This window comes from Lates calcarifer, linkage group LG5 (assembly GCF_001640805.2).
Source record: "Lates calcarifer isolate ASB-BC8 linkage group LG5, TLL_Latcal_v3, whole genome shotgun sequence".
Taxonomy (NCBI): Eukaryota; Metazoa; Chordata; class Actinopteri; family Centropomidae; genus Lates; species Lates calcarifer.
In genome coordinates, this window is record NC_066837.1 from 6,845,265 (window position 1) to 6,856,003 (window position 10,739).

The 10,739-nt window shown below is 39.2% G+C and overlaps 1 protein-coding gene across 1 annotated transcript; it reads left to right on the forward strand.

Moving 5' to 3' along the window:
* Positions 1 to 1,290: 1,290 nt before the first annotated feature.
* On the forward strand, positions 1,291 to 4,342 carry lsm6 (LSM6 homolog, U6 small nuclear RNA and mRNA degradation associated). The gene is made up of 4 exons (XM_018690848.2): positions 1,291 to 1,391; positions 1,822 to 1,927; positions 2,025 to 2,138; positions 4,144 to 4,342. Exons 2-4 carry the CDS (start codon positions 1,834 to 1,836, stop codon positions 4,176 to 4,178), a joined length of 243 nt encoding a protein of 80 aa, XP_018546364.1. The 5' UTR covers positions 1,291 to 1,391; positions 1,822 to 1,833; the 3' UTR covers positions 4,179 to 4,342.
* The last annotated feature ends 6,397 nt before the right edge of the window (positions 4,343 to 10,739 follow it).

Below are 10,739 nucleotides of genomic sequence, written 5' to 3' on the forward strand. Positions count from 1 at the left end.
TCTAGCTGTGGTCATGATCTCATGAGATGGCTAATTATGTGAGGAGAAATTCCGAAATATGAAACACACACTTCTAAATTACTGAGAGGAAAAGTCTGTTATTGTAGATTTTCCCTAAAATATCTGGATATCAATATTTGGAGCTGTGATAAAGTGTTGTCATATGCACACTTACTTACAAAACACTACATCTTAGGCAGAACATAAAATGGTACTGCTTACATAGGTAAATAGGTATTTAACACAAGCCGATCAGATGTCCTATATGTGAACATGCACTGTTATCTAAATTCATCTGACATATCAAACATGTCCAAAATACATTTTCAGGAAAGGTTTCATTCTAAGATCATAATAAAATGGACAGTAGAATATATACTTCATTCTCAACCTCATCCAAATCACACAGACAACACTTTCTGTCCTCCTCAGTCCTGAGACAGAATGGAAGAGTCAGAATGCCAGATCTTAACTGAGCACAAACAGACCTCTGAGCTCTGGTCAAATTAGGGGTGACATATTGCTAAGGATGGAAGTGTGCATAATAACACACAACATTCTCTTTTGGTTTGCTTAATATTTATTCTAACCATTTCTCCTGATCATTTTCAAATAGCTGAGGTGTACAATAACCTATACAACTAAGCAATAAATATAAACCAAATTTAAAGAATACAACTGCAAGTTCACTGCTGATCACCCTATTGCTTTTGTATTTTAGAATACTTAAAGGACAATGGCTTGCAATATTCTGTATTGAGCCTGAACCACATTTTTTCCTACCGAGGATGTAAATCTGTAGAACTAGGTTGATATGTTTTTTCCCCTCTTCTTTTTAAAGGTTAAATAACGGCCTGACACCATAATAAATGGCATACTGGATGAATATTGAATTTTGGTCCCGCACAGATTTGTCAGTTTGGTGAGTTTTTACAGTAGCAGGACAGTGGAAGTGTCAAAATAAACTACAGTGCTCGTGGTCATTTAAATGAGGGAAATTGTCACCCAGTGCAAGGATGTAGTACTAATGTTTTTTTTCTTTCTTTTTCTATATATAGTTTTTGGACAACAATGGGAAGCTATGGCACAGAAGAAAAAGCCTACTGTATTAGGATTTGGATAGACGGACAACACTTCACGGTGCTTCACGGTAACCTGCATCGATACAGTGCCACTGTGTTCCAAATTGAATATCTGATGAATTAAAATGTTTTTAAACACAACGACACGTCATACTGTACATACTGTACAATGTACATGCAGTGACTTTGTCTCTGTAACTTGTCTGGCTGATGTATTTCTCTAATCTTTTCGTCCCCACTCGGCCGCCGTACAACACACGTCTCTGATTGGTCCATGCCAAACACAATCGTTCGGAAAACGTCCACCGGGTAAGTGAAATGCTACCAAGCATGTAGCTACTGCTAATAACTATATAAAAAAAACAAACTTTACGGGGCTAGTTCAGTCTGCTTCGACGTCAACAAACGTATACAAAGTACTTAAAAAGACAATGACCCTCGTACGTAATTAAGTGCAAACACATTCACTGAAAAGTTGGAACTTAGCAGGTTAGCTACACTAATCAGCTAGCGGCTAACGCTACCTGTCCGCACAGTATTATTAGTCAGTGTGTTTGCGTTTGGTAAAATAGAAACACACGGTGCTCATCGTAAAGGAAACCCACCCGTTTGATTGAACGCATGAACGCTACCGAGCACTAGTTATTTAGTTGGTATGATGATAGCTAGCTGGTATGATGCTAAGGTAGCAATCTGAAACATGCAGCGACCATACATAACATCCATTGTTTATCTCCAGATCACAGTCAAGATGAGTTTGAGAAAGCAGACCCCGAGTGACTTTCTGAAGCAGATAATTGGCAGACCGGTGGTCGTCAAGCTGAACTCTGGTGTCGATTATAGAGGTAATGTAGCCGGCATGTCACAACTTTACCAGTTGTTTCCGTAATGCTACATAAAAAGTTATGAAGTTTACTTTAACTCATTAATGTCTGTCTGCAGGTGTCCTGGCCTGCCTGGATGGTTACATGAACATTGCCATAGAGCAGACAGAGGAGTATGTCAACGGGCAGCTCAAGAACAAGTATGGAGATGCTTTTCTAAGAGGAAACAATGGTAAGATGATCAAGTTTATTTTACTGTTATATACATTGTGGTGCTTTAAGATTTGAGGTGGTGGTGATTGTCTTGAACTGAAATGTGTGATTGTTTTCTTCCTTTGACATATGTGCACACGTATTACATGTCACATCAATTGTGTTCTCACAACATAGCATGTCTTACTTGAGCTTTACTCTTACTCCTCATACGTAAGCAGTGCTCTCTCACATCCACATGTACACTCCATCATTACTCAGTGATTATTTTATCATTTCTGTGCAAACTTCACTGAAGATGAAGACATGACTAAAAAGATTTGTGTAGTCTTAGTTTTAAATGAGAATGTACATTAGTGTTTATAAAGCTAGTTTCTTCACATATTCCTTTTTGAGAGCAGCTTTTCAGTTAGTGATGTAAACAACAACAAAACTACAAAAATCAGTTACTACTATAGTGAAATTTTGGCCCAATTATCACATACACCAGTGCTCTAAAAACATTTTAGAGTAGCCAGGTAATTGAGAAAAGTTACCTGCTTGGTGAGCTGTAGAAACATACTCTCTCTGAGGAAAGTTTGTAGACACAGACGTCCAAATTAGTTTACATCCAACACATGTACGGTTTTGTTCTGTTGAGAAAAGCAGGGAAGCCAAGTTATAAGCAATATTGTGTATGCATGCAGAGATGTTAAACTGGCAGAGTGTGTTAGTTTAAAATTACCTGGTATTCTATTTAGTCTACAACAAGGTCATACCAAACTAAAAGGAGCTATTATTTGAGCAGTTTAATTATGAGTAGCCCAGAAGGATATATTACGGTGACTCCCCCCTCTAACTAAATACATATTAGTTGATACATTGAGTTTCTAACAGGCTTTTTTCTAGAAACCTAGTCTAGACTAGAAAGGTAGAAAATTCAAGGATGCCATTAATAACAAGATGTTAAACTTGTTTTTTTCCCCTGATAACTGGTATCATTTCTTTAAAAACTTTTTTTGAACTGTCCCTTTTAAATCCATGAAATAGTCATTGTCCTGGAATATTGATAATGTGGGAACCACAAAGCAACAGACACTGGGAGCTCTCCTACTTTTTTTTTCTTTAACACTGGGCAGCTATTCATCTTTGATGAATTAATGATTGCACTACAGTCACAACATTTACTTTAAGGCAGCCATGTATTAGATCTATTGTATGAATCCCTCTTGAGTGTGAATCATGTTGGCCAGTGGAGTGTTCAGTGTGTAATAAAAAGGGCCAACAGCCACAGATAAATTAAAAATAATAATAACTAAACTAACAATCACTTTACCCAGCTGCTGCTTAATAAAATGTGCAGTTTTACTCTGCTACAGAGGATCCCATAATAACTAATGATTCAACATTTTATCTCTAAGAAGAAAAATGTGCTCACGATGAAGTCTGCTTCAGTGGGTCAGTGTTTCCCCACAGAGAATTTATTTGTGGTCAGCCATGGGAAGTGGAGGGTGGGGTGACTGCAAACAGCACTGAGCATCAAAAGTAAGCAGTAAAGAACACGGCTCTCTTGACTGACTACCAATTTAATATGAATACATGTTTATTGAGTAGCAGGCTTTGCAATAAACATGTATTTTCATATGGATCTCCATATAAAAACACAAAAAAACCTCTGGAGGTCAACTGTATTTGCTACAACACACGGGGAAAGTTGTCTGAGTTATGGTGACTAATTAGTTTTTATTATTTGACTTTTTAATTGCTCTTTTCCACTTTCTCCTCTTAACTAATAATTTGATTACAAATTCCCCTCAGTGTTTTATAACTTACATTAAGATCTTTATATTCTCAACCATTTGTTAGAGAGATTACAGAATGCTTTGCCCCTGCAAAGCTGAGACATTTTCATTTGGTGCATGATCACATCAACTGACCATAAAACAAGTGTGTCAGGAAATTTCAGATTGGTCTCAGAGATGTCATTGTGTTGCTCAGTAAAACTACAGATTTTAATGCTTTGCTTCATTTTTCTCTCTTCACAGTTCTGTACATCAGCACCCAGAAGAGGAAAGTGTAGAGAAGATCATTATGTGTTTTAATTTTTATTTTCCAGTATTCAGTGCGTCAGTGGACAACTGTTCCATGGTCCTATGTTTTTGGTTTTGTAAAGCCTGAAGTCCTAAAGAATTGTTTGTTTTTTTGTAAACTGAAATAAGTTAATAAATCCTGAGTTTTGATCTATGTCTGATTTGGTGATTGTTAAAATTTTTTGTGTCATCATCATAAGGAAACTCATTTTTATTCTGCTCTCAGCTGTTCTTTCTAAAAACAAACTTAATTTTCAAAAAGACTTTCATTCTTTTGAGGACTTGTAGTTCTTATTGTAATATCTTGTGATTTAATTCTTGAATAATGTCTATCAGGCTTCTCCAGTGCCAGTGGGTAGCAGTGGAATAAAGGTGGACTTTTTTTTCCCAGTCTTTCGTTAAATCACTCAGAGTTTATCCCTGGAGCACGCAAAGATGGCCAAATCTACCACTGTTTTACCACAAGGCTTCAAAAGGATTAGAACATAATATTGTTATTTGTTAGAACTAATGTGCTAATTTTGTAATTGATCTTGATACGACTGGCCTGCAGAAACCCATTACTGAACAGCTCATGTACGAATGTCCTCGTCATTACAAGTAATTTGGCGATCAAATAGTTCAAAATAAAACTTTGTTCAAGTAATATTCCATGTGAAAACAAAATTTTTAGATGAAAGCTTTTTGATCCTGATTAAGCTTTTATCTCTGGCTTTTCTTGTTTTCAAATTGAGCATGAGTAATGTTACTGAAAGTATCCCACAGCTCTGTATGATGACACCACTTGATAGGTCTGTAATGATGGAATGTTTACTTCAATCCGGTCATGTAACTGCATCTGAACTTTGCCGCTATCCGGTAGAGTAAATCATAGTGTTATATGACTGCATGATGGAGTACCCAAGCATACTAAAGCAACTTCTTGTTTGCTTTAATGCTGCATTATGGACAGATTCAATATGTACCTGTCCAAGAAAATTTTTCACTTGCTGGCCACTCAGATATGTGCAGTGTGACTGCAGGGCTAATCTATAAATGGTGCCACCTGCAGGTTATGTCAGGCTGCATAAACATGTAAACACATTTATCAGATCAACTCCCACTGCCCTCTGCAGTAGTCCTCCATGTTTTAGTGCTTTTGAATGTCTCAGAACACACCACTTACCTTGGGTCATTTGTGAATGTGCACAGATGCTCTTTGTTCCTAAGTCAGGTTCCTGATTGGCTCTGCCGTCTCCATTGACGTTGCCCTGCGAAAGTGAACGCAGCGGCATATGCAAGGAATTGGAAGTTTATTCCATTCCAGTGTGGCCTGTGATAATTTAGCAAATGAGTTCAAAAGTGGGCATCACCTCATTACGCTAAGATAAGAACGCTATAAATATATGATTCATTAGGCCCTTAATGAGAATGCTGTAGTGTGGAGGCAGTGGGGGGAATTCTTTTCCTTCCAAGGGTGGGTTTTTGAGAGCCTTGTTTTCCAACCTGTACATGCGCACTCTGGCCCCTGGAAAGAGACAAAAGGCTGCCAAGGTCAGGCCCGACTTGAGAATGAAGGACACGTTATTGATCAAACTCCGCCGAGCTGCAGCTGTAGAGAGGGAATGTTGTTGGGTGGGGTGGGGGGGTTGAGCTGCAACACAGACACACACACAGAGAGACACAGGCAGACATAAGCACTGAGTGATGTGTACACAGAAACGCATTGTACACAGTGCAACACACAAAGAATCATTATGGCACCTAGTGAGGGTTAGTACAGGCAAATATTTACCCACTGGAATCATAACTGAGCCGCTGGCTGTGTGGCCTCGCAGGGAACCCAATTAATACCATTCACACAAATGACCTAGTGGCAGACATCGTGGTATTGAACCATGTGCTTAAAAAAAAAAAAGACACTGAACTGATGTGGCCACTTTTTCATTTTGCATGTCCATGTGTGTGTCAATATCTGAGTATTGATTTCAGCTTCACAACCCTTCCCAAACCCACATTTTTTTCTTTTGGATCATTGAAATGAAATCCAACTATCCTTATTTCATAGTTGTTTTTTTTTTTTGTTTTTTTTTTTCCAAAATGCTGTTTTATCTTAGTTTGTGTAGGGCACTGTCCCCACTCACCCCATCGAAGCAGACTGGCTCAGGGGTTGGCGGAGGATGCTGCAGTGGTTCAGTGTTGACGTATGGAGGTGAGTGATGGAGGGGAGAGGACAAAGGAGGATAGAATAGGTGACAGCCTCGTTATGTAGGAGAAAAGCAAAAGGGAGGACTCAAGTCTTACAGCACCACCAGCTGCCAGAGCCATAAAATTACAGTGGAGACACAGCAGCAAAGGGAGGGAGGAGGGAAAGTGGAGTATGACTTTGACCCTGACTGATCACTGCAGCATGACTGTCTAGCCTTTTCACAAGGGATCAAAGGATGACAAGGACAACCTGAAAATCAGTGTTTTTCAATGTTTGGCTGTACCACGTTCTCATTTGGAGGACAAATTTCTGTTTCAATGCAAATCTATTCAGTGTGGATATTTTCATATGAATGGTTTTGCCAGGGTTGACAGAGAGTCTACAACACATCAGGAACATTCAAGTTATTTTTTTTCCTCCCTGTTTTTTTTTCTTGTTGCAGCACATGTTCATGTTCAGAGGTGTCAAGATGAATCGCCACATGATAACCGTATCATGTTCATGCATAGAGAAAAAATTGTGGTAAATGTACAGGGTACGGACAAAACATCAGGAACATGGTGCAATATGATAAATTGCAGTCTTAAAAATTACCATTTGGTCTCAGCAACACCTCTCTGGCTCAAGTTAAAAGTTAAACAAAAATCATGTTTCTTGCGTTACATTATACTGTCACTGCATTGCCTGTATGTGTAGATTTAAGTAACACTTTGTTTTTGCATGTGTAAAGAGGCCTCCTTCCTCACAGTGTACCGTGCTGTCCTGTGTGAACTTGACCAGCTTTAACCTCTGTCTGACAGCCTGTCATGTGTTTAGGATGTAAATGATGGTGGTGACCTCCTACACAGTGTCGCGGCTCTCACATTCCACTGACTGGGTCAGAGGTCCTGTTAGGTTAGCGCAGAATAAACAAACACCTTAGAAACAGCATAACAATGGCAGGTAATGTAGTAAACAGCTGCTACTGATTAATAAACTGAACCCTCCTTGTTTGTCTGTTAATCCATTATTAGTCAGTTATGACTCAAAATATATTGAGATGAAATGTGTGTTACTGTGCATTGGTGACGTTTCGATCCAGACATTTCCTGCTCTACTTTGTTGTCTTTCAGTCACCTAAATCCAAGTTCAAGTTTGATGGTTGTTTTGATCCTAATTGAGTGTGAGGGCCTGTGCCGCTCTGCAACCCCTAGGCTCTTTATTTAGCCCTGAGGACAGTCAACCTTGGCCAGAAATGTGACCCTTGACCTTCTTATCTGGAAGAAGCTATTCCCAGCATGGACATGGGCTTCTGTGATTTATCTTGGCTCCAAATGGCAGCATGATGCAGATGGTGAGGTTAGGGGAGCGTAACTAGGTACCCTTCAGGAGGCCAGAGAGCAGCACAGTTGCACTCAGAGCATTTACTGTGTATGTGTTACACAGGATCCAATACCATCAACAGTAACAGACTTACAGACACCAGGCAGGAGAACTATTACATGGTACAGTAACATGGTCCATGTGAGTCCTTGAACCTTGACCCCAAAAGGCTCTCCAGCTGTCCCACAACAGCAGAGTCTATTTTGGAAACGCATTTGCTTGAAATCTTACTACATGTTAACCACAACGTATTATCGACTGTGACCTGACCCACTTACACCCCAAGAACATGGATAGATGTGAATACAATGCAGATCATCACCACTCCCATCACCACAAAAAGGCAAAAGCTGTTTTGTTGACTGTATGTTTTACATCTTAATGAGCTGTATCATATCTTTGTCAGCGAAAACAAGTGAGGCTTCAGGGTTTGAGTGAAGTGTGGTATCTTCAATCCACATCTGTGTTCTGTAAATGTAAAAAAGATACAGCTTTATCAGAAGATAATCTCCTTCATATACACTATTTTATGTAGTGGAAAAGGCTATAACACAATACATGAATGATATTCATGGGTTATAACAGAGTCAAGCTTCAAAAATGAAGACTTGAGACAAGACTTAGACTTGATGAAGATCATGTGATATGATGATAAGCTCAGGAACAGCTACTAAATGGACCTTAAAATGAGACTGTTGTCAACTACATGTTATTTTAAAAACAAGCTTTGAAACTCTTTAAACTTTTTAATGAACAAAACTCCCTGAAATGCTCAGAAAGAAATTAAATAAAATTTGAGCATCTACATTTACAGAAATATGACATGACAACTGAACCAACTCCATCTGCTGATGAAATGAATGTCATAACCAATGTTTCCCCTAATTTTTCATGTGTCTGAGCATACACACAAACTCCATGAGAATTCCTTGGACCACTGTGAGCAACATGAGACTGTGCACACTGTCACACACGGTAATTTTATGCGCTACAAGCAGGAGCAGTGCCTGATTGCGCAGGCGCGCAGCTTAGAGGGAACACTGGTCATAACAATCAAAAGAGCGACTACTGACCTTGAGGTGAGAGAAGTTTGTTGAAATCAAGTGTCAAGTTTTAACCTGGTAAAATCTCTGAACTGTCGGAAAGAAATGGCAGTGCAAGACTGTCCTTGCATAGTCAGACAGATCTAATATTTAATTATTAGACCTATTCACTCAGAGGACTATGTCTGTTTGCAAAAGACCCTAAGCTTTTAAAGGAAAATGCTCAAATGTCCTTAACGTCCCGCTCAAAGCTCAAACCAAAATATACTTAATCTAAACTTTCCTCTTTGATACATAAAGGGATTAATTTGATTTCAGGTTAATTCCCAAACAAATCATCCTGTTACAAACACTTCATAAATAGTACATTCAAGAATGAGGTCATAAGTGCTCGTGGGCAATAATTAGTGAATATGAGGTAAAGAGCCTGTGTCAAAGAGCTATTTTCCGTCGTCTTTTTACTTCAGAATGGCTATTGCTTGTCCTGTTTGTCAGCCAGGAGTCACTACTATGCACAAGAGATTTGCATGAAATACAAACTAGCCCTGCACTCAGGCAATTAGCCTCCATTACGCTGGCGTTACGATTGCCAATTTGTCTGCCATGCAAGGTAATCCGGAGTGTCGCTGGCAAGCACCCAAAATGGTAATAATGGTATTGCAAGAGTCTTTTGTTGTTGTTTCCTCTCAGTCTAACAGCCACAGGCGGCTGGCCTGTCACTAGATGAAATGTTGAGGAAGTGGAAATGTTTGTGCGACACTCAGGAACCTTCGCCTTTGGAGGAAAAAATTAAAGCTGCTCTGACGAATCTGTGGATAATTATCACCAAATTGTGCAACTCTCCTCAGTCCTGTAGATAGTTTTAGTTCATTGTTTTGGTTTTGAGACCTGCAACTTTACTGTTTAGGTTTGTCCTTTACTGCTCTGATAGTGCCTTTTCCATCCACAGCAGACCACTGAAAAGCTCTAACAACCAAATGTACCTTCCTTCCATTTTACTTCCGATTATCTGGGGTCGGGTCGTGGTGGCAACAGGCTAACCAGGGTATTCCAAGAGTACGTTCTTCTCTCCAGAAACCTTCTCCAGCTCCTCCTCGGCGATCCTGAGGTGTTCCCAGGCCAGATGAGATATGTAATCCCAATGTACCTGCCCAGCACCTAATGACAGGAAAAAATTAAGTAGTGAACATGGTCTTCAGCAGTTTAAGAGGCAGATACCTCCCTCATGAGTTATAGTGCAAAACGGGACAGACAGAGAGTGAATATTTGACTACAAATATTCACACTTTGCTCTGTATCTGCTTGATGTGTGAATAAGCAGCTCTTTGCAAAAAAAGTTTTCTACATCAACTTAAAAGGTGATCGTATATAGTGATGTGTTTACACATTGGTTCCTCTGCCCCCAAGTGGCCAAAAACCAGTCCTTGCAGGTTTTAAAGGATAATTTTGGTTTATTACAACTTGGATCTTATTTTTGTAATTTTGACTGTTATTTTAAGTGCTTGGGATAAAACTGTGGTCAAAAAGTTATCTGCTAAATCTGGGGACACACCATCATTGCTAAAGAGAAGTTATCCAGACCTACTTTGCAGAGAAAACAAAGATAATGACTGATTATGTGACTGTTGATGTTTCTTGCCCCTTAAGTCTTTACTGTTGTGTTTTTACATCATTCCTTGATTGCAACAATTATTTTGGTAAGAACAATGGTATTATAACCAAAAGGAAGGATGATGGTCAAAACTATGAAAGTAGGACCCATGCTATTATAAACTTTAATTAGCCTTTAATGAAACTTTCCTCTCAGTTGAATTGAAATGCCAGTGTCTGACTGTGAGCGCCACAATAAAATGCCTTTCTATGTGTGTTTGTCTAGTTTGTGCATCCACAGTTGTGGAGAGAAGAGTCAGTGGTTTGACTTGCTGCACTCAGAGTGCCTGTGATATTGCTCAAGGGTA